The 24361-nt window shown below is 41.1% G+C and overlaps 1 protein-coding gene across 1 annotated transcript in view; it reads right to left on the minus strand.

Moving 5' to 3' along the window:
- slc24a3 (solute carrier family 24 member 3) overlaps positions 1 to 24361 on the minus strand; it is a 142809-nt gene that overhangs the window by 76514 nt on the left and 41934 nt on the right. The window contains exon 2 of the mRNA XM_050071806.1: positions 12845 to 12970. Coding sequence (XP_049927763.1) covers positions 12845 to 12970 — 126 coding nt within the window. The remainder of the gene's footprint in view (positions 1 to 12844; positions 12971 to 24361) is intronic.

Raw genomic sequence — 24361 nt, forward strand, 5'->3', positions numbered from 1 at the left:
GTTCGGGAAAAAGGCCCGTTTATTTGAGCACTCCAAAAACTCCGGTAACACTCCAGGGGGTAGCACGTAAAAGACTCCGTCCTCTGACTCTTCTAGCGTAACACACACACACTTCATACACACATACTCACTAGTGCCCTGCACGGGCCTATTATCTGGGCCCGGGCCCGGCTCTGGCCCGAGGGGGTGGAGCCTCAGCCCGGCCGGGCCTGACAGGTTTTCAGAATTCTCATGCCCGAACCCGAAAAAAAGCCCGACTTTTTTTTTTTTATATAACAACATGTAGGCTGTTAATGTTGCAGACATTAAAATAGTTTAATTGGGGTTTCTAGCATGGTATTAAGCTATATTCATTATATTTTGATTGAAAGGATAAAGTTAAATATGAATTTATTTAACTTAATGACTGTATTCTCCTATTTAGTGAGAACTGTCAACTGTTGCTGCGCACTGTTGCAGTTGCATCGCGCACAGTCACTTCAAAAAACAAAGTAATCAATTAAACAACCCCCAAAATGCTTCAAACACTTTTCTAAATAATCTTAATATTGAAAGGAAACGAAATATACCCAGATAAGGTCGGAGGTCTATATGTGCAGTTACAGACCTCCGACCTTATCTAAGCACTTTTAATGGCATAAGTGGGTATATTTCGTTTCCTTTCAATATTAAGATTATTTAGAAAAGTGTTTGAAGCATTTTCGGGGCTGTTTAATTGATTATTTTGTTTTTTGAAGTAACTGTGCGCGATGCAACTGCAGCGCCTGATATTGCAAATTGTAGGTGGCAGGTCTATTAACAAATAAACACGTCTATCCAAGCCTAAGCTACAAACACGAACAAAACAAACCTTATCACAGTGTTTATGAATGGGATCAGTAAAATATTGTAGCGACCCTGCAGTGAATGTTCTGTTGTAACGTCAATGTTCTGTGAGCGGGGTGCGAGAGTGACGAGGATGAGGGCTGTGTGAGTGCGTGTGCTTGTGTGTGTGGAGCGAGCTGGAGGAGAGAGCAGCATTGCATGGTTCGAGTTAACGTTACAGCTAAGTCCTTGTTTTGTGGTTATTTTGGTGTGGTTACGGCCAACAGTAACCTGTACTGTTCAGTAACAAACGGTGGTTTGCCGAATAACTGCGTCATCCTTCCACACGTCCTGGCGGATGCTACAATATGATGAGTGACGTGCAGCGGAGAGGGAGAGGCACAGCGGCTGCTGCGTTCAAATGTTGCCGTTTAAATCGGTTAAACACAAACACACACCTCTCTAACTGGCAGGTTAAAAAAAAAGCCCAAGCCCGGCCCGTGTCCGAGGTAATGATGTGGTAATTGGCCCGCCCGGCCCGTGTCCGAGGTAATGATGTGGTAATTGGCCCGAAGCCCGGCCCTCGGGCTGTTGGGCTTTCGGGCCCCTCGGGCCTCGGGCGAGAGCGCAGGGCTCTAATACTCACTTACAGTACCCAGCGGGGCAGCCCTCCCCCTCTCTGCTCCAACACTGACTGACAGCTGACTCCACTCACCACTGCCCCAGGGCCGCTACAATATGCTATCAACAGATAGCACTGGCGATCTGAACCGGTCAGTGGCGAAAAAAAGCACTTTTATACAGGACGCATTTGCCCCCGTTACCGTTTTCGCTCGTTTCGCGCCTCAATACTGAACCAATTTTAGAACAAGTGGTACCCATGAATCATACGCACACATACACATGGGGAAATAGAGCCCAGGTTGGAAAATACCTAAGTTATCCTTTAACAAAGGTAACGGCACGCAATTTGGCTCCATTATAACTCACAAGATTCACCGACAAAACAACTGTCATACTAAACACGTTTTCCAAAGAAATAAAAAATGCTAACGTTATAACGCCAGCCTATGGCATTTTACAGCCTAGTTAAATCCCAAAGTAGAAATCCCTCAATGATAAATTACACACAAGCCTTAAAATGCTATTTCAGTGGAGGTTTTACGGTCTTCACAATTTATTGTTTCTTATCTGTGAGATAAAAGTAAATAAAAGCTTTGTTTCCACTGAGGAAAAGTATACAGAAACAGAAAGGAGGTCTGCGTCACCATGACGAGTAGTTACAGTTCGGGGAGGTGCACTTCAGGCTGTAGCTATGGCGTCAATTCAATGCAGAAGTATAAATTCCCTGTAAGAAGTTTACTTGTGGTATAGTTTTGAAAATGTCATGAAAATGTGTAATACACCTAATATATTTAAGAAATATTTAATGATAAACGATTGTACTTATTATTACCATTATAATAATCATTAATATTAATCAATTATTTAATTTATCTATGTTTGTTTATATATATTTTTGTGTGTGTATTTGAGTTGTATAAGTTGGAAAATGATCAAAATAAACACTGATATGAAATTTGATACAGACAATTGTGATCTATTATTCAACTATTAGGAATACATTAGACCATTCATAATAATTTTTGTAACCCCCTGATGTTTTGTCACAGTCACAGCCACACTAACACGTTATAGCTAAATCCTAAAGCCAACATGTTAACATCCTTACAATGATCATGGCTGTGTCCTTAATCTCTCCCCCATTGATTCATTCACTACTCCATATATAACAGACATTCAGTAGTTTACTCTATAGTGAGCAGTAAATGAAGATTTTAAATTCTTAAAAATCAGGTTCCTTCACTGTAACTGCAAGACTTTGAGTGTTTTCAGAGACACAGTTTAAGTAATTTTTAGCAGCCTCCATTCTAAACGGTCTCTAAATAGACTCTCGCTCTGTCTTTAAGGTTCATTTTGCCTCAGTGTGCAGTAATGGAAAAAGGGAAAATGGTCCCATTAAGCAGATAATTAGCCGCATGTTAGGAAAACCTGCAGTACACATGCTGTTTATCATGCTGCGAGTGAAGGCAGCAGTTTCTCATGTGTTCTTAAAAGAATTTACAAAGCATTTGACTTTGGAGAAAACCGCAGCAGGACACACAGCACTGACAGTACTGACTCGGAAATAAAGTTCTGAAGTCTGAAGTAAGCTATAGCTATTCTTAGAGCCTAACCAGTAAGGGGGACATAAAAATGTCTGTGGGTGATGCCATAGGGGCCTTACGATCAAAAGGTTTAGTCCCTCAGGAGAAGAAATGTGCTTAGAAAATGTCCTTACACTCTATGCCAGTTAGATTATGAGACATCTTACATGCACACACAAACAGGTTGTGGGTGTACTTCCAATTTCTAGGTATGACGGTAGTTTATATCTATTTTTGCGTATTAGCCGCATATTTTGTATATTGTATGCCAAAATTACATGTGGATATGCACCCTAAAAACACTCTGTATTTGGAGGTGGTATGATTTTGCTGCACTGGACTTAATGAAAGCTCTTAGGTTTGGCCTTGGGGTAATGCATGAAGAAAACACATAGAGATGACTGTGTTCTGTGACTTGCATGGCAACGTGATGATCAGAGTGTGATATTTGTTAGGTAAAAGTAAAAGTGTTTTGTCTGATGGTGGTGCGGCAGAAAAGGTAAGATTGTCACCAGAAACATAGGGATTGATCCTCTATGGACTGACTTTTTACGGCAAATTTCATGGATAACTGACCCCTAGCAAAGAGCCAAGAAGTCCATTGTTTATAGTTTTACCCTCTAACAACTTGATTCACTCCGCAAATTCACCAGCAAAGTTTTCAGCTCCAAGGCCATCCACACCCAGGAGCTGAGTGCAGCACACTGGCCAGATTATGGAGGTAACCAGTTTTACTTTTCCTTGGGGGTCTTTGCTACTGCTCTCCCTGCCTTAGGCTTTTCATGGAGGGGCATGGAGGGGCAGAGAGGTGTGCTCTCTCTGCCTCAGGCTTTCCTTGTTTGCGCATGGAAGGGCAGAAAGGTGTGCTCTCTTTGCCTTATGGCTGTCCACATAAGCTTGTGGAAGGATGGAGAGGTGTGCCCTCTCTGCCTTACGCTTTCTGCGTAGGCCGAGGAAAGGCAGAAAGGCACCAGAACAGAGCCATACCGCCAAATATAATACTGCAAATAGAAACAAAGTTTTCTTTGACCAAAGTGGTCCTGACTTTAAGTATAAAAGTCCAATTCCAATGTCTAAACATTCTTAAAATCAGTGACATAAAATGCTCCCAAAATAACAATAACATTGTTATTTGCAATTATTTCTGGGACAATATATTGACCAACAAAAGTAGTTACTGTGACAGCCCTAATACTGAGTGGATTATCCTGGTAAAATAAAGTGAATTGGATTGCTTAGATGACATACATATTAACAATGCACACAATATTAACATCATCTGACATACTGTACTCTTCACAAAAATAAGAATGTGACGAAAACATTTTTTGTTTTTTAGTTTAGTTTGTTGTTTTCAAGAGCTCAACTGTCTGGAAACTCATTTGAAACTTGGAAACTTGTTTTTAGTTCTTACTGTAATTAATAAAGTGAGCAGAGGGAAGAGAGAGATGATGTCCTGTAGTTTATAGGGTTGATTAAGACTTGACAGACAGAAATGTGAGCTAAAGTGTAACTGATAAGGCAGATCACAATTCTGCTGGACCACGATCACTTCAGACATCCAAATCTATCTCTGCTGTCTTTTATGATGGAGTGTGATTGAATTAGATGAGAATAGATATGAGTTGGAGGAAAAAGACAGACACAGAGGTCATTGCTACCCTGACACACACACACACACACACACACACACACAGACAAATAAATACACACATTTTAATGAGGCAGAGGTTGTAGTTTGCGGTGCATGAGCAGAGAGGAGAAAGCCAGCAATTGTAAACACGATTATCTCTAATCCAACACACTCCACTGTTATAATGCATAATCATAGCTGAATGTGTGTGTGTTGGTATTTGACCTTAGAAGGATGGAAAATGACAAAAAAGTTGCAACCATGCCAGACACGAGCTGGAAAAAAAAATGTATACACAGTTGTTTGCTTCATCTACGTGTGTGTGTGTGTCTATGTTTGTGTATTTGTATATGAATTTCCTGCGGGGTGTGCGCCTGTCGAAGCCTGTCTGTGTACATTAGCTCTTCTGTGTGTACGAGTATGCGTCTGCGCTGTCTGTATACTTTGTGTGGCGAGATGAGAGGAGGAAGTAAGTGCCATTGATCCAACCAATTACAGCACAAACAGAGTGCTGCAGAGACAGTTGCCGCCATAGGAATACAAAGGAGCATCTTCTCCAGCTGATAAGAGGAGACTTTTCTCAGTTGTGCATCTGCTGCTGTGAGCACTGAGAGCGAGAGTTTAACCCCAGACACTGACTGCTTTGCAAATGTGTCTGGTAAAGCTGTCAGTGTTACTCTTCACTTGCACAGGTAGTGCTGACATTTTCTAATCTGCTGGTCTCCCATTGTGTTTTTGTTTTGTTTAGCGCTCAGTGCTGCTTGTGTGTTGTGCCGTACTTCACACTGTCAATCAAATGCTGCAGGCACCTGTGATAGAGTTTGTCGATTCCCAGTTTTGACGTTCTGGTCTGGTGTACCAGCTGAACTGACTCTCATCATTATGACACATTCTTGCAAATGAAAAAGTAGCTTATATCATTAACCGGTGCTGACAGCATCACAATACTGAATCCAACTTTAACTTCATGAACTTTATTATGTTTGCTTATAAATGGATTCACAGAGACAACAGTGTCTGACAGGCTGTGAGCCCAGACCGGCAACATGAAGGAGATTTCAGTAGAGGTGGGAGAGGCAGAGCTGCACACGTGGTGGTTGTTTACTTGTAGGTTCATGTGTTTTCGGGTGACAAAGTAGACATGATGGAGTCCCTCAAAAAAAAACTAAAACTACACCAATATGGCAACATTTTGGATTTTAAGCCAACAAAAGAGGTGTCCTAAGTGGCTGCAGGTGATGTGGTGTGTCGTTTAGAGTTGAACTTTTGTCAGACAGCCTGTTTCTATTTATAGGCTACCTGTTGCTCGCTTTGAAAGTGCTGCAATAGGTGAAGAATGGCTGATTCATGAAGCTGACCTGAGAAATACATGATGCCTCCTTATTTCACTACAGAAACCAACAAGGGTGTCAGCTGGTTTGAGGGAGCTAAGCTGGAAAGGGAGGGGGCTGAAAGTTCCTGCTAAGTTTGTTTTAATGAAATGCTGTGGCTCAGGAGGTAAAGCCGGTCGTCCACTAATCGTAAGATCAGTGGCTCGATCCCCAGCTCCTCCAGTCTGTATGCTGAAGTGTCCTTGGGCAACACTTTGAACCCCAAAGTGTTCCCGATGGCTGTTCCATCAGTGTGTGAGTGCAAGTAAATGGTTACTAAGTAGCAGGCGGCACCCTGTATTGCAGCCTCGGCCACCAGTGTGTGAATGTGTGTGAACGGGTGAAAGTGACTTGTGGTGTGTGGTGGAAAAGCGATTTGATTGGTCAGAAGACTAGAAAGTCAAGAGGGAGTGAGATCCAAACAAACCTGTTATATAAGGTAAGATTTGTTTTTTAGCCATTGATCTCTTTAGCGAAAACATTTTGTGATGGTTTGTGTTTTTGTCCACCAGCACACAGTAAATATGTTTTGTTTTTTCAATACTGGATTATGTTGTTAATGTGCTACAGTAACTGACTAGCGTCAAAATGGTTTTTCGGTTTCCCTCTTTGAATGACGATAACAGACTACCACCGTCGGCTGGTGTGAAGAGTTATTTCCTCTCGTGCAGATGCAGAGCGTACGTGCTGATTGGCCGTCGGGTGTAGTCCTTATGGTGTGTTCATGTGCAGCTTTTTGACTGAGACACGACAACATCAGGCAACACAGCAGGGTCATCGTTGCTAGTTCTCTGAAGCCGGTTTGGTGTGTCTGAGCCTCAACAGTTTTTCACCTTAGGAGTTCTTAAGGGCCAAGATGCTTTCTGAATAACTTTTATCTTTACCAGGGTTTCGTCAAGAAATTCTTGGAAAACCTTAAAATTGTAAGAATGTTGTGAATTTTGTCACTGGGAGCAACTCTTTGTGCCAGGAAGCTTTGTGAGTACGGCCCCAGGAGTTTAGAACGATGGACATTTGGGTGAAAGGAAATCAATCCACTGATGAAAAGGTGGGTACATGAAAGTAGAAAACACCTTCAACTGGTGTATATTTTGTCAAACACTTGTCCCAAGCTCAAGAATGAACTTTCAGGTTTAGAACATTTTTATAGCGATCACCAAAACACAAAATGCAACAAGGCAAGTTTGTCAAGGTGCAGACATTTTAAAATATGGATCCTGACATGTCTCTGTATAAACTTCTTGTAAAAGCTGGGAACTCAAATTAGACAAAACTTCCTGAATATGGGTCATGGGAAGAAAATGTTTCTCAAATAATTACTGTATGAATTCGTCGAGTTTCACACGGTGGAGTTTCAAGAGACCAAATGAGGACATAATAAACTCAAAAAAAGACAGTAAGGCATGTTTAATCTAATAATACTAGATAAACTTAATATCAGAACCTGAATATATATTTTACATTTCATCTGACCCATGGTGATGATGATTAAACATCAGCATATTCTCTCAAGCCTACCTCATGATGCACATGTAACGCCCACAAACAACATCATCTCTGTTGAACTGAATCCAGCTCTGCACAGTTCAATTGATTTGCTCACTTGACGGAGCCGCACAGACCCCAGCTGGCCTGAGCCGACAGCAGAAGGAGCAACGTTATTTTGGGGAATTTGCCGTCACGTGTCCGAGCTCCATTGTTGCGTATTTGCAGAGGGGCTGTCAAGCGAACGCCACTAAAAATAGGACCTGGGCTATTTCTCCCAAACTGTTGCTGTGAAAAGCTCAAGAAGAACTGAATTTTATTTTCCCAACAGAGCCCATTCCAGCAAATATCCTACTCCCTTATTCCCTTATAATTCTCTCCTTATCTCTCTTACAAAGGAAGAGACTGCACACTGACAGAACTGTCAGCCTCACCTTATCAAATCCTCCATTTCAGATTTTTCTTTGGCAGGAGGTTGAAATAAGTTGACTTGTTTGTCCTGTAATTCGACCACAAACATGCAACATCATTCAACTCAATCAATTCAGTTTGGGTAAGATGATAATCTTACAGGAAGTTAAACAAATAAAACAAATCCAATTAACAGCCTTAGATTCTCCACATAAGATCAAGTATTTGTTTAGCTGGATATGTGCGTGCACGTTACCACATCAGCTGCATGCACAAAGATACTCATGCATGCATCTCCTCACTGTGTGCATGTGCTGTGTCACCATGCTGTGTCACCATGCATGTGTATGCAGTATCTTTTCCTGTGCATGACAAGAATGCTCCATGACTTGAAATTCAACTGATGATTGTGTATGTAAAAAAAAAAAAAAGACACCAGAGAGAGAGAGAGAGAAGGAAAAACACAAAGAAGAAGCAGGAGACAGCGAGTGCTCCGGGGGGACGAGAAAGCTAAACAGATGATAACGGAGCGGCAGAGACAGAGAGAGAGCGAGTGAGGCGTAAGGAGCACATTGCGAAGGCCCCTTTTAGTGCAGGAAAGCAGGAATAATCCCTATTAAGATAATTAGTGTTTCAGGAGACAAAGCATAATTAAACAGAAACAGGCTATAAACTATGTGCTGTCTAAATATAACTCGTCCGTACGAATTCAGTCAGATCACAGAATCCAGTGTCTCCGTGCCCCACACTGCAAGCAGCAGGAGCGTGTGTTCATGCGTGCTTGCGTGTGTGTGTGTGTGTGTGTGTGTGTGCGTGTGTGCATGCAGGCATTAGATGGGGGCGGTATGTTTACAATGAGATCAAGAAAATGCTTGGCAGGACGTCAGCCTTGTAAAGCCCCAGGATTCCACATGGAAAACACACACTCCGCGCCACGGGGAAAACACATACACACTGACAAGCCCACAGAGAAAACAAACATACGGCAAGAGAGCTTTTGGTACACACTGAGGAAGAGACGAGCAGACGCACAGGGATACAAGCACAGTGACACAGGCAGCGTTAGACTGGGGTAGCAGAGGGGATTTCTACCTGGGAAAAGTTCGTGTTTTTCATCAGCTTTTATCTTAATGTCAACATTCCCCTCACTTTCTCTCTCTCGGTTTGTCTTCAGCTCCTCATCACAGGGAGTGCTGTTCATTTTTCATCCTCAGTTTCTCTGTAGCCAGCTCTCCTGAGAGTGGAGTGTGTGTTCATGTGTGTGTAAAGGTGAAGGGAAGTGATGGGTTGCCACAGTACTTTTTTCTGTCTCTGTAAACCTGATAATTCTATCATCATACAGGAACCTAACCAAACAAATTTAATAATAGGGCTGGGAACCACAACTTGGTTCTAAATTAGAACCGAGTACATAATGCCAAGTACTGGGTACCAACGAAAAAAAAAAAAAACGGTTCCGAAACATGACATAAAAAATTAATTGGCGCAAACAAAAGCTACATATATCTCCAAGGCCATGGCTCATCTGGCTACCTCTCAGGACCTTTTTTCATCTGCCAGGAGTCAGGACCTGTGACGTCACGCATAAAACACAGCAGTGAGCCGGAGCGCTAGCAAGCATGCCTAGCATGTCACAGTAGCAGTCACAGTGCAAAGAATGGACCGCAGGAAACGGTCAAAAGCCTGGCTTCCCTTTGTAGAAGAAAAAGACCACAAGGCAAATTTAAATGCATGTGGGAAGTTTATTGGCTCCAAGTCAGGTTGCACGTCAAATCTGACGAAACATTTAAGCCATTGTTATTATGCTGAATTAGTTCCAGCATTTTGAGTGTGGGTTTCCTTTTGTAATGTTGCCTGCCGACCACAAGGTGTAAGTGTTTAGTTAACACTTATAAGAATAAAATATTGGAATCGAAACTTGGAGTGGATAAGAAGCTAAATAGATAAACAGAATTGCAATCAGAATGAAAATTGATAAAATCCAAACAATACCCAACCCTATTTAATAACCACTACCACATATGACAAGATGACAGGACTTGAGGCTGTTGCACACCAAGTCCATATTTTTTGTCTGAAATTGTTGTTTTTGTCGTGGCGAAATTGGGTGGGAATGCTAACGCATTAGGCCTATGGCGTATACTGATCAATAGTTCAGCTGCAGTAACAGAAACATCACACCGAGATACAGCACCAGGTTACAGCAACAATGCACTAGAGCAAAACTAGAGAATTAGGCTAACTACAAAAATGTTCTGATGCCAAAAGCTCTCTCTCTCTGAAATGGTTGCTAATCCATCTATTATTGTGTATAAAATGTTATATAGTATGTATAAACGTTAGAGGGAAGAGGGAGGGCCGGCGGGTCCCGGGCCCCCTTCTCCCAGGGGCCTGGGTTTGGTGCGGTCGGCCAGGCCACCTTCGTTCGTTCTGCCGCCGTAGCCGGAATACTGCCGTATGACAGTAACCACAAAAGCAGTACCGCGGCTCTTGTTTACGGCGGTAAGTTACTGTCACCGCGAATACCGCCCAGCCCTACTTGGGCCTACCTTATTTTATACCTTAATTATTTACTTTATTAATCCCCCTGAGGGGAAATTCAATGTTTTCACTCTTGCTGTCAATTACACACAGGTCCGAAAGACACACACATGCACAAAGTGGAGAGATGTCAGAGTGAGGGGGCTGCCCTTGGTCAGGCGTCAGCCGAGCGGTTGGGGGGTTCGGTGCCTTGCTCAAGGGCACCTCGGCAGTGCTCAGGAGGTGAACTGGCACCTCTCCAGCCACCAGTCCACACTCCATATTTGGTCCGGACGGGGACTCGAACAGGCGACCCTCCGGTTCCCAACCCAAGTCCCTATGGACTGAGCTACTGCCGCCCCATTTGAAGAGAAGCTCACATGGACGGCCTTTCTGGGATGCAAACAGGTTAATCACCAAGTCACCAAGTCACCAAGTCCGACGATTTTTGGATGAGGTCCCGCTCGATAGACAGCATTTAAAATAATCCACCTCGTTCAGCATGATGCTAACACTCAATGCTCACTGTCCCACTACAGTAACAGCGGGCAGGCCCTCACTGTACTTCCACGCACTGTCATTGGCCAAAAGTCAGTGGCCTGGGCTGAATGAATTTAGCCCAACTGGACAGTAAATCAAGGGGGCTGGTCACGACACCTGTCACTCACAATGTGACAGCAATGATTGGAAGCTGATTCTAGGAGTATGGGCTGTACAAAATCAGCCCATTTAGATAAATTCTGCGTTTTTGTGACTATTTTAGTGCTGTTGCTGCTATAAGTTCCACCAAAAACAATCAGTTCTAAGGTTCAATAACTATTTTCTTTAATTTAATAATTTTCTCGTCTTTATTGTAAAAGATAGGCAGGGCTTAGCCCTGCTAACCCATGTATGCCAGCCGTCTCTGCTCATTTGAAAAGTTCAACATCTCTATGATTTAAAAAACTTTGACACCACAAATAATAATTCTGAGACAACCACGCTTTGCACCCAGGTTCATTGTTAACTCTGACTTATCCATCTCACTGTTAAGAAGCAGAAAAATAATTAAAGCCTGAATTCTTTCTTAATCTGCAACGTGTTACTCTGGAGGTTTTAACGCATGTCCTCTCACAGGGTTAAAACTAAACTTTCATCTCTGTCAGAGAAAACTTGAGAGTTCAGACTGTTTACTTACAGCACAGCTACATTCACAGATAACTGAGCCTCCTAACTGCCAGTCAAACAGCATCAAACCTGAGTGGAGGGCTGCAGGGATCAGCTGGGAAGTCTTGCAGTCGGTGGCTACTTGCTCCACTGCCATTCAGCAGCTTGCAGTCTGAGCTAACCGCTAACAGCCACCATGACTAACCCACTCCACAAATCCATTCAGCAGCTCCAACATCCACAGTCAGATACACAAAGGTGATAATTTACTGCTGAATTACAGCTCACAACTCGCACCAACAGCTGACGCTGCTCCGGTGTGCATGTTTTTGCTGGCTAGCGAAACATCCTGACACTGACTATTTACTAGACTTTACCAGCCTGTCGCTCATGTGGCATTAGAAGATCATTACTATCATGGATGTTCTCGGCTTGCAATGTCCGATAGTCCAGCACTAACATTTTCGGCACATCCTGTCTCATCAACAAAATGAAACAGAGATTTCATCATCGTCTCGTTTTCGTCATGGAAAAAAGGTCATCATAGTTTTAGTCAACGAAATTAACACTGACTGGTTGTTTTTTAGTGAGTCATCGCACGTTTCCAGCAGCTTTTCTGCCACCAAACATGGGTGTTTTTTAGTGACCCGATGTTGTTTTTCTTTTGTTTGTTTTTTTACAACCGTGGTTGTGCCACCAAAACCAAGTACTTTAAGCTAAAACATGATCTTTTTCCTAACCATAACCAAGTGGTTACTAACCCCATAGTAACTTCAGTGTTGTTTAACTGTAAAGTTTCAATATATCTAGTACATGATAATGTACAAATATAACATATTTGTGGTTTGCAGAAATGGAAAATGACAACATTTTTCTGGGCTGCATAACCATCTCAAAAGAATATAATATGGACGCCAGCACCCACCTGACCCAATTATGCCCAACTGAATAAAGAAAGAATGTGGACTCTTGGGTTTTTTGATCTGATGTAGTACAGTTCTTAAACTCCACAATTAGACCCAGTAGGTATGTATCATACAGTAATGAGAGCCTCTTGACATAATCATTTGGTTGCTCTAATCAATGTTTAAATGCCACACTGGTGTTTGTATTCAGAGATGCTGAGATCAATCCCTCTACCTCACTTGCACACACACATAGGGTTATTTAAACTGCTCAGTCTTTCAGAAACCTCACAGCAGACCCACCTGCTCCTGTGACGCATTTTCTTTTACATTTATCACACCAAACATCACAGTGAGTCTTACCTGGTTCTGTGCAATTTTTTTCAGGCTCGGAGTAGAGCTTTGACTCATTGTCATACACTTCCTGTAGAAGGTGACGACTCTCCCACCTCGCGCCCTCCTCAACCACCGAGCTGGAAACATGATATCCTGATAGAGTCAGAAAAGATGGAAACAGAGATGATGGAGGGGTTAGAATAGTTTCAATAACAACTTAATCACTGCAAACAAACCATCAGACAAACCATTAATGGCAGCTCTATCCCAAGGCAGACACCAAATGCATCACATTGTGTTCAGGAAACTTGGTTTTACGTAACAAAACAGTAACACTGTCACAGAGATCTCTTATGTTTTTTTGTTTTGTTTTTTGTATTTTCTACAGCTGACCATTAGGTAGTGAGTTTTTATTCTTCAAACAGATGCATGCTATGATGCCTCTCCTGCACTCACATACACAAACAGACTAATGGCTGGGATGCCTGAGTTCTCAGTTCCGTAGTTAATTGACATTCCTGAATACTCCAAGCTGTCCCTCTCCCAACAGAACAAAGGCAGATGAGACATGCATCTTGTGTCACCACGTTCCTGCGGGAGCATTAGTACGGCAGCACGCTGAGCGCAGCGGGGCCGATCATTCCAGCTCAGTCATCTGGGTCACAATATCCTCAAGCGCCCCACCTCCGACCCATCTCCTCTCCCACCATGCAACAGGCCCCGACTTAGGTGCAGAGCACGCTGGGGCTTCTATAAATAGCATCGAGCTCGACTATATTTATCAAAACGCAGAGACAAAAAATTTTTGCAAACAGCTATGTCATGGGCAGAAGGAAGAATAGAAAGGCAGAGAGCACGAACAGGATGATCTGGAGTGATGATTGTAGTTGTTGTAGGACGGTGGATGTGTGCTTGGAAGCATGTTAGGCTAATAAACTGTGTAGCCCAACAACCATCCTTGAGCCAAAAAGCAGAACTGTTACCTCCTCACGAAATATTTTGATTGATTATTATGTTTTATTGAGCTCTGTTTCACATTGATGGCAATGTTGCACAAAAATCACGTGGTTATGGTTAGGAAAAGTTCATGTTTTGGCTTAAATTGCCCAGTATTGTTGGCACAATCCCTTCTGCAAAAGCATCAATGTCTTGGTAAAAAAATAACTGCTCTTAATGCCACTATCACAGCTGGAAAAACAGCAACAGGTTGGGGGCTAAAAGCTGCTGTTAAAGGAGCTAAGTCTACTACTTGCTACTGAGGTATTTGACCAGGGTTGACACACCTGTTGCTGGACACGCTACGCTACCTTCGTTATCCAAATGCTTAATCAGAGTCCATGAAGCTTCTTGCGTTGCATCACCGTAACATTTATTCCACAAGTGCATGGCAAAGTCCATCTGTTACATACACATTAACGTTCAGTACAAAACAAACAAACAAACAAAACTGTAACGTTCCGCGCCATTGCAGTCAAAAACCATTTGCCCTTCCGGGCCAAACACCTGATGACCATAGTGAGGTCACATCCTAAATACCTGAACTCACCAGGTGACAGTACAGTGCCCCCCAATGCTGACACAGTGAATTACACAGTTAAAAGCAAACCACCCAATAACATATTTGGCTCCTATAGCTGCTGTAAAGGCAGCTTTGTTGTTTGTTGGTCTTGAACAGTGGTCTGCAGCTTGGCAGGAGTCTGACCTTGGTGTGACGCCATCCACCATCCGCTCTACTTTCTGATGACAAAATCAGCTCATATAATATGTCACTTTAGATATTTTGATATGATACACAGTAAACATGCAAATGTAATGCAATCATGACTTTTAGAAATGTACAGTGCAAAGATTTTGTTCTGCTGACTGTGCTGACCAAATAACCCCTCTGGGACATTACTGATGTACTGTATCAATTGTTGCTGATCAGTAGGGCTGGGTACTGGTACCCAATACCCAATAAGGTATTGACCAAAATACCCCAGTACCAGGTAGTATCAACACTTTCCCAATCAAATGATTCCTGCATCAGATCCTTTTTGTACCCAGAACTAGAACTAGAGAAGACTAAAAAAGACTATTTGTACGGTTTTGTCGTAGCCAGTCACCTCAAGTGTTCTTTGATATAATGCAACATGTGATTTGCCCACTACTGGAGCTAAAAACCCATACTGTCTGTGGTATGGTGAAGACGAGCATCGTGAATTTGATCTACTTGGCAGTTGATTGTGCCAAGTTGTTACCAAAATGTTTAAAATATGGTGGCATTTTACACAATTGAATGCTTCCATTCACATGATGGGTATCTTAATAGAAAGAGAAATAGAAAAGGAAGGTATTAAATGAAGTAATCTTTTGGTTTCGGTATCACTTCTCTGGTACTGGTATTAGTACAGGTATTGTACTTTTTTTTTAACCATACTCAGCCCTAGAGCTGGGCTCAACAACTATGTACAAAATATCGATATATTTTCAAGCAAGATATACATTTAGACAGCACCTTTTATATCGATATAGGGTCAAGTTGCCTTAAATAATGCCGTTGTTTTGATAGGCCATGACAGTGTTCATCTCTCCTTTCTCACACTCTCTACACAGCTCTGCCCCACTCATCCACTATCAAGTTCTCCAGCAACACTAAGAGAGACACAGAGCTGCCCCTCTGTTTAAATTGTCTGTAAATTAGTCTAAAGTGTGACATCGGTTTATATGTTGCACGTGCAATGCTAAATCAGTCTGAGATGGACGAAATGACCATAGCACACGTGCAGTACAGTGATGCACTGCATGTGTGGGAGACAAAGCTATTTGATTGCGTCAGGTGAGCATTTGTTAGCTAGTTTGTGTGTGAGTAGGATTACAGCACATCTCTGTTCTTCTTGGTGGTTGTAGTCTATTGTGTGACACTGAGACAGTGCCTGGATGCAGCCAACAGACGTCCAGCACCAACAGAGACATTTCCTATACAAGACGTACAGTATATAACACGGACAAAGCATCTTTCGCTCTTTCCCACCCTGGGCCTTTGTGTTGATGCTCTGTGAATACAGTAAATAAGACTAAAAGCCTCAATTAACAAAAATATTTAAATAATTTCCCAGCACTAGATTCATTTATTCAAAGGCCATGGAAAACGACTTTTTAACTCCCTTTTGTGTCAAACTACAATGGATTTAGGCCAACTTAATACTTCTATAGTCAAGTCATAGTTTTGTGTCCTGTGCTGCAAACCTTTAAACCTCTGTAGATCCAGTGCTCTGTGCAAAAATGTAATGTACAGCCCTGCTATTTATCTTATATCATTTTTCATTTACATGTTGTGCAGCTGTATAGTTTCAAACAGGGAAGGGATGTTGCTGTTAAAATGTCATGTACAGTCATTTTTCAATGCTTTGAGCATCACAAACAAAATTTTATTCAGCATCATTGTATTTGATTATCAAAGACATCTCAAAACCTGGACAATAAAACTGAAACCCTCTGCATGAATAGATACAATCAGAGGTCCATGAACAGATCCTTGAATATCAGCTGCAAAAGAAATGTTCATTTTACGTTCAACCAAACACAATGCACAGCTGTGCTGTGACACTTGCTTACAGTGTGTATTGTTCTACAAAGAGAACTGAAGGGTGAAATCTGCCAAGCTCCATCAGCGCCAAAGCTTCTATACAGCTGTGACGCCTTTTGCCCTCTTACTGTATGCTCTTCCCCTGAGCCAATGCTTCTGTGTGGGTGTGTGTGTGTGTGACATTAATAGAAGACTTTGAACAACTTTTAAAAAAACACACTCAACATACTCCTCAGGAATCCTCTATCTCTTGTCATTACTCAGTAATTTGAGTTTGTGCACCATTAGACAGCACCAACAAACAGACACACACACACACACACACACACACGTACAAACACACACACACACACACACAGCAAGCAAGAATCAACACAGTGAAAGTACGCACACACTCATCTGTGTGAGATGCATGCAGACACACTTAACGTTTAAACAGACAGACCTTGGTGAGTATTTTAGGTGGCTGGTGATCCATTGAAGCAGAATGCATCATCACTGCTGAGGTTACTATGGTGATGTGACGTAATAGATAAGATGCAGGCGGTGGGTGGTGCGTGACATAACACTGAGTAACTCACGCACACACACACACACACACACATATGAATGACTAACCAAACTACAAGCACATGCTATAAAATGTGCTGTGCAACAGCATCAGTCACACAGGTGAACACACTCAGCAGCCACAGGCTCTCTATCATAACAGTTCCACATGGCAGACAGGAATGTAAGCCATGTTGATCAGGATCATGTGAATAGCTAAAAATGCATATTTTCAATTTGCATGTTAATGTTTATTCATTTTAAAGTCAAATTCAGGTTTTCATATTCATATCTGTCTGTGAAGAGCTACCAGGAATACTAATGTAGTTTTCAGAATTTAGATTCCCCCCAACACTGAGTAAGAGTACTGATAACCTTAGAATTAAAACTCACACCATTTGTGATCCCCAGAAGATGACACCTGATGGGTTTTTTTGACCTCATGACCCTTTGTTTAGTGCCATTGTCAGCCCAGAATTTCCACATGACAAACTCTTATTTAGAAATTTAATGTTCCAATTGCCCTGAAATTTGTCTGGATATTCATGGTCCCCGTGGATGAATTTTGTTGTTTTGGTTGATGAAGCAGAGTAGGGATATCAGGTCACACCTACTGTGCAGGGAGAGGGAAATTCTTTTAAAAGGTCAAAACTCCGGCAACACTTATGGTATTTAAAAACCAAGTTGGTCTCACAGAAATATGTGAAATGCCCACAACCTCTAAACACCATATTAAATGGTAGTGGCACGTAATGTGTTAATGATGTACTGGCACCATGGAAACAATTCCACTAGAAAGTCAGTAAGGGTCTTTACCATCTGCTGTGGTAGACACACTGATTTCCTTGCTCACCTATGTCATGCAACATGAGGTGGGTAATGTTACATGCCTTAGGTAGGGGGAAAAAAATCAATACAGCAGAGTACCATGATATTTTGCGCGGCAATAACGTATCGATACACAGAAGCCAAGTATCGATCTTTATTATATATATTATTAATTTTTGCAATTACACATTTTAACACAACTTTTGGTACAAGAATAATAAAATCAATTGATTTTTCTGTCCACTAGATGGTGCTGAGGGTTTTTTTCCTAGTCGGGTAAGCAAAGGTCTCAGTCAGCTGCATTTGGCAGGAAGTTCACCAAAATCAATTGTCCAATCGTCGACTTACTTTGGACTTTTTATGATGGTGTTGGTCAGTCTGTCTGCTTTGCATCACATTTTGCTGCAATAAAAATGATTAAAGTCAGATGAACAGACTGAAAACTTTATCTTACTGTATGTAGACTCACAAGTCAGTCTTTAGACACTTTGCTTAACTAAAGACTGATGACTTTCTCCCTGATTTTGTGTTTAGATGGGCGGATACAATTTCAGAGTTTAAAAAAACTCCCTACGTTGCAGAACCAATAGTAAATCCGCAGGGCGGTCCTTCGGTGGCTCGCTGAACTCTTGTGCTTGTAAACATAGTCCAACTGCGTTAAAAGTTTTAAACAAAGTCGCTGTAAGTCCCTCATTTCCATAATCTTGTGGACTGAGCACACGTTTGATAAAACAGAGTTAAATCTCTCGGCATCCATTTTCAAGCTCTCTGTGTGTTTGTTTCCTTGCGGACGAGAAAAGGGAGAGCGCACATTTCCGGGAGGGTGTGTCCTTTTAAAAAAATGCAAGAGGCGTTGCTTTGTTGCCGGCCGTTTTCTCCGGTGTGTTAAACACACTTTAGAAAGGAGTGTCCCCAGACTATACTGTATGAGCTAAAACTGATGTTAACAAAAGTTTTCCTTTGGAGAAATAATTTGCAGTTGGAGAAATGTATTAAATTGCAATATTTCGCAATATATTTCATTACAATAGTCAACATATTGCAATAATACCGAATCATGAACCATGTATTGTGATAATATCATATTGTGGGTCCTCTGGCGATTCCCACCCTAGCCATAGGTAGTACAAAGAGCAAGACAGTCCACATAGGGATGAGTCAAAAACACAGGACTTTCACCAATTAGACTGCTGTTCATGTCTCAACATGAACTTCTTCTGACTTCCTTCACGTAATTATGTCACGTTACGAGACAAATGTCACTTTTAAACATACTTTCGTTACATATGTAACAAATGTAGTTATTTTCACCAAAAACACAATCTTTTTCTAAACCTAACCAAGTAGCGTCGGTGTCTAAACCCCACCATGCCATCTGCACCTAATTTATCACATTACATGCCACCATCACCTAATGCGTTAGTAAGAATTCATGGTAATTTCACATACTTCCGTAAGATCACCTTCTGAACAACTGTTTTGGTGATCCCATGATAGTTCCTCTGTCAATTTTATTTCAAATTTCCATTTGAGCAAAAATGAGTGATAGATACAATCAGCATATGTCCTGTTTCTATTCAAATTTTCTGAGCACATTCATGTTCTCAAGGGTTAAACCCTTTTCTTTAATGACCTCATGGACAAAACTGTTGACCCACCTCTACACATGGACATCTTTGGAGTAGCAGACGCCCCTAATAAAAAACATAATCAATTTTTCACATATGTACATTTACAGCTTATTAACCCAGGTAATACGCTCTAGCAAGTGACAACAGGAACTGAAATCAAATCCTTCACATTGATTGGACTGCTGAAAAGTGGGCAGGCTTAGAGTTTAGAGTGGAAACAGCAGTCTGTTGGCTCCACATGAATGTATTAAACCCCGGCAACATTGTTTTGGGAATGGAAACAAAGGTTTTGCCCATTGATATCCAAACACACATCTCTAGTTACTACAACCCACAAACACTGAAGTGTTGTTTTATATGACCAGTGTGCTCAGCTGGTTGCTCAAGGTCTCATCTGATTCAACTTTCATAAATGCCCCTGAGTGCAGGATGAGTCATCAACAATTTAAAAGCGTTTAACCTTTTATTACAGAAAGAGAAAAAAAGAGGTTTTGATGTAAAAATACTCTGAGACCAATTATATGACATAAATTTGGTATATAAGAGATAAATGATCAATTTACACAGGGATACAGGAATAAGAACGCAAAAATGTATTTTTCATTTCATGGGGAATAAAAGGTTTGTTTTGTGTGTTTAATGACCCCAAAAATCTGCTAATACCTCTTTAACATTCACACATATTAAGTTTCTACAGTGGGGATGCACGACATTCAATTTTTTTGTCGACACACCAATATGTAACAACACATTTGACTAATATCCGATATTGATATAGCCATAGTGAATATTTGACTTACATTGGGCAGGTGGCCCGACACAAGACTTCAAATGAAATGAATGCTAATATTGCTTTGTGTCTGCTGGATAAGCCACCATTTGTTTATGCATTTGCCACATCTCAATCATGTAACCTATGTTCTTGCTCTGTTTTAGTCTTTAACACCTACTGAGTGAAAGCTTTGGCTTTTTAGCAGCTAAAGCCTCCACTATGTTCACCAGCTAGTCTCTAACCTGCCTGCTGCTAAAAACAATACTGATGAGAGCTGTGAATCGGAACCAAACAATGAAGTCACAGGCCATAAGCCAAAACAATGAGCTGATAACTCTCTGCGGGTTTGTCAGTGCGAGTGACTCTTTTCAAATTACACATAACCTGACACCTTTACAGACAGGTCAGTGAAACAGAGAGACACACACAGATAACAAGACAGTGAAGTTAACACTAGTTGGATAAATGTATGTTGCTGGATTTTCCTCCAGATTTCAGAGAGTATGGAGTCAGCCAAGATGTGCTGCACCTGCAGGAATCACCCCTCTCATACATCTAGCTCAGCAGTGTATGCGAGTGAGTTGTGTGTATGCATGTACTGAAAGAAAACTTCAGGGGAATCAACACCAAGGTAGCTGGAGCAAACCTCCAAACTACCCATCTATGTCTTGATATATAGTTTGATACATCTTTCTCCCCACTACATTCATCCAGCCACCCCTCTCCCGCTCACTAACACAGTGTCCTATATTGGCCAAATCTATATGTCCAAGCCGACCCCATAACGTCACATAACATGGCTGCCCATCGCTCCTCACTGTCATGTTTAATTAGCTCCTTTATCTTCATTAGTGTCTCTTGGCAGGAATGTGTGTGTATGCATGTGAGTACAAATGTGTGCCTATATTTCTCTCTCCATGAAGACACATCTGAGTCCTTGTGTATCTATGTGACAGAGTATGTTTCTATATGGAGCATGTGTGGTGTGTGTATGTATCTGTACATTGCATAATTCGGTGCAGGGCCGTTACTTGTCTGTTAAACTGCTGTGTGTGTATGTGTCTGTGTGTGTCTGTGTGTACGTTCTAGCGAGCACTCGCTACAACCTTGTCTCTGGAGAGAAAAAAATCAGGCCATGAGCACATGGCTCTTACTATACGGTGCTATACCATGCTACACGTGATAGCAACATCCTTGGCTCCCCATCATAGGACATACAATTTCTAGGTTACTGTTTTATGTGTATTATTATACAATACATACATTGTACAGTACATACACAGATATACATAAATATACATACACAATTATATGATTATATTACTCATTTCATTAGCATTGACACCAGTGTTGATCAAAGGGATATTTTCCATTCTGTGTTGGGAATGCAGAATACTGTACCATAGTGTCATGAGGAAATTACACAATACTACAAAATGCAGTGGTGTTGTGTGACATACAGCAACTAACACTATCCTAAAAGTGAGAAAATAAATGCACATGTAGTGGCTCTTATGCTGGATGGATATATAACGTCAGTAAAATGCATCGAAAACAGGGTAGAGCTGACTAACAGTTACGGATGGGCATGAGTACTCAAGTACTCAAGTAGTACAGTACTAACCTCCCACATGAGAACATGTGTTTTCTTTTGGGGTTTTTTTCCTATTAGAAGTGGGTAAAATCATGGTTCATTGTAGAGCTGTGTGCAGCATATTGCACCCTGTTGCTCTCTTGGTTTATCGTGAGACACTAAAAGATTACTGCTGCAGGAGTGTGAGCTCTGTGCTGGGGACAGTTAGTGAGAGTCCACATTATAAATGTTATAGCATTTTATGTGCTATGCTAATGTTCCCTAACAGTTATAAACAGGTTTAAACAACACAGTCAGGCCGATTTGGTGTTGGTGTGAGTTTGTTTAGGTCGTTAAACGGCTCTGTGTCAAGTGTCAGGTGTTGCTGCTGTGTTAGTTCATGCTAACTGGGCAGATGTTGAACTGACTGGAGGAGAGCTGCTCTGAGGATGGTCCTTAGGTACTGTGTCCAACCTATGTAACAGTAACAACAGAAAGTTTGCCGATTTTTCTTATGTTAACGCTACTTTTTTGGTTAAATAGGCTAATTGATGCGTGGTTGTTCAATACATGAAGTTCGCATGGCGCTTGTTTTCCGTTGTTGGCCAATTTATATTTGAAATTCTTATGCTTTTTGCTAGTACTCAAGCACTGTATAATAATTTAATACGAGTACTCAAATATGGAAATTGCTTCAAATGTCCATCCCTACTTACATAACTGTAAAAATGTTTCTGTGTACAAAAAGAAAAACAACAACACTACAATTACCACCCCACAGTTGTATGCCTCTGTGCACCAATCCAGTTGCTCTTAAAGTTTACATCTATGCCAAAAACATGGATTCACACACATCTTCCCCTCGGCAATAAAAAAGATTTATATAACCAGCACAGTTGCGATTAGTGTCGCCAATACTCCAAATGTCTCCTCCTCTGTTCCTGAGATGTGACATTGAGTAATAGCCAAAGTGTTTTATGCATTATATTATGATATCACAGTGATGTTGACCTTTGATCTTTAGGATAAAAAATGTCATCACTTCTTATTGTTTTAGACATTTCTGTGAAATTTTGTCATAATTAGTGTATGAATTCTTGAATTTTGGCTAAAAACATGTTTTGTGAGGTCACACTGACCTTGACCTTTGACCTTGGATCACCAAAATCTGATCAGCTAATTCTTCAGTCCAAGTGGACGTTTGTGTCAAATTTGAATAAAATTCCTGAAGGTCTTCTTCAGATAGTGTGTTCATGAGAATGAGACATCACATTTACCTCGACCTTTGATCACCAACATCTAATCAGTTCATCCAAGGGGACAGAGTTGACAAATTTAAAGAAAGTCCTTCAAGGCGTTCTTAAGTAATATTTCTTTCATGAGAATAGGATGTATGGACATACCGAAACACAGACATAGGGATGGATGTACGGACAACCCAAACACAAAGAGCCTCCAGCTATGGCTATCACCGACACGAAGGCATAAAAAAAACTCTTGATAGGTAGGCCTAATGCATTAGAATATTTTGCACTAATTTAACAATTCACACCAAAACATTTGTACAAAATAATTATAACATAAAGTAAAAGCTGTTTTTTTGTTGCCACAAGAGGAAGCACTTTGGGGTCACTCCAAGCGGCAACCTCAAAAGATGAAAAATGAAGCCAATACTGAATTGCCAAAAACTGTTTACTGAATGGCCACTTGAGGATGGCTAAAAGTTAGAGTATATCCCCATAGACCTTCGTGTTAAAATGGCCAACTTTACAGAAGAAATAAACATGTTTACAGCCTGGTAAAAAAAACAGTTTGGTCTCTATGGCTAATTTCAACATTTATAAGAACTGTACAGGGGTTGAATTTGTATATAACTCACCCATTTACATTTTATGAGGTCCCAAAGTCAGGCATATTTAAGGATAAGGCAGCTTGAGTGACAGCCTGTCTGTGAGGTGTCGCTACAATCTATAAGTCGCCCCTTGCTCCTCAACAGCTCCACCCTCCTATCCAAGTATGGTCACTTCTGGCTAAAAAAAAAAAAGATAGTAACAGCCGAAATGCCAAATCAAAATGGAATGGGTTCATCCTCTGGGGGATATGAATATGCACAGTAAATTTAGAGATACCCTGTCTATTAATACCCCACTTTTATTCCGTACTGATTAACAAAACTATTGAATTTATTACAGGCTCTTCACATCCACTACTCATGTTTTAACAACAGTGAAATAAGCCCTAAATTGACCTTTTGATTCAGTCAGTCCACAAATATCTGGCTTGTGTTCGACAAATGTGACAGCAGTGGCAGGGACACCATTACATTTTTACTCTCTTTTGTTACCCTGACAATTTTACTCCACCAGGCCTTCATTTAGCGGGATAGATAAAGCCAACCTCAGAACTAAATAACAGAACAAACTGCATCAGCTGAAAAAGTCATTAAAATTCATCCAATCAACAAACCACTGATCGTCAAAAACAATTAAAGGTCCAGTGTGTAGGAGTTAGGGGAATATGTTGCCAGAATTAGAATATAATTTTCATAACTATGTTTTATTTAGTGTATAATCACCTGAAAATAAAAATCAGTGTTTTTGTTTCGTTAAAATGTGCTGTTTAT

The sequence above is a fragment of the Epinephelus moara genome, chromosome 19 (assembly GCF_006386435.1).
Source record: "Epinephelus moara isolate mb chromosome 19, YSFRI_EMoa_1.0, whole genome shotgun sequence".
NCBI classification, from domain to species: domain Eukaryota; kingdom Metazoa; phylum Chordata; class Actinopteri; order Perciformes; family Serranidae; genus Epinephelus; species Epinephelus moara.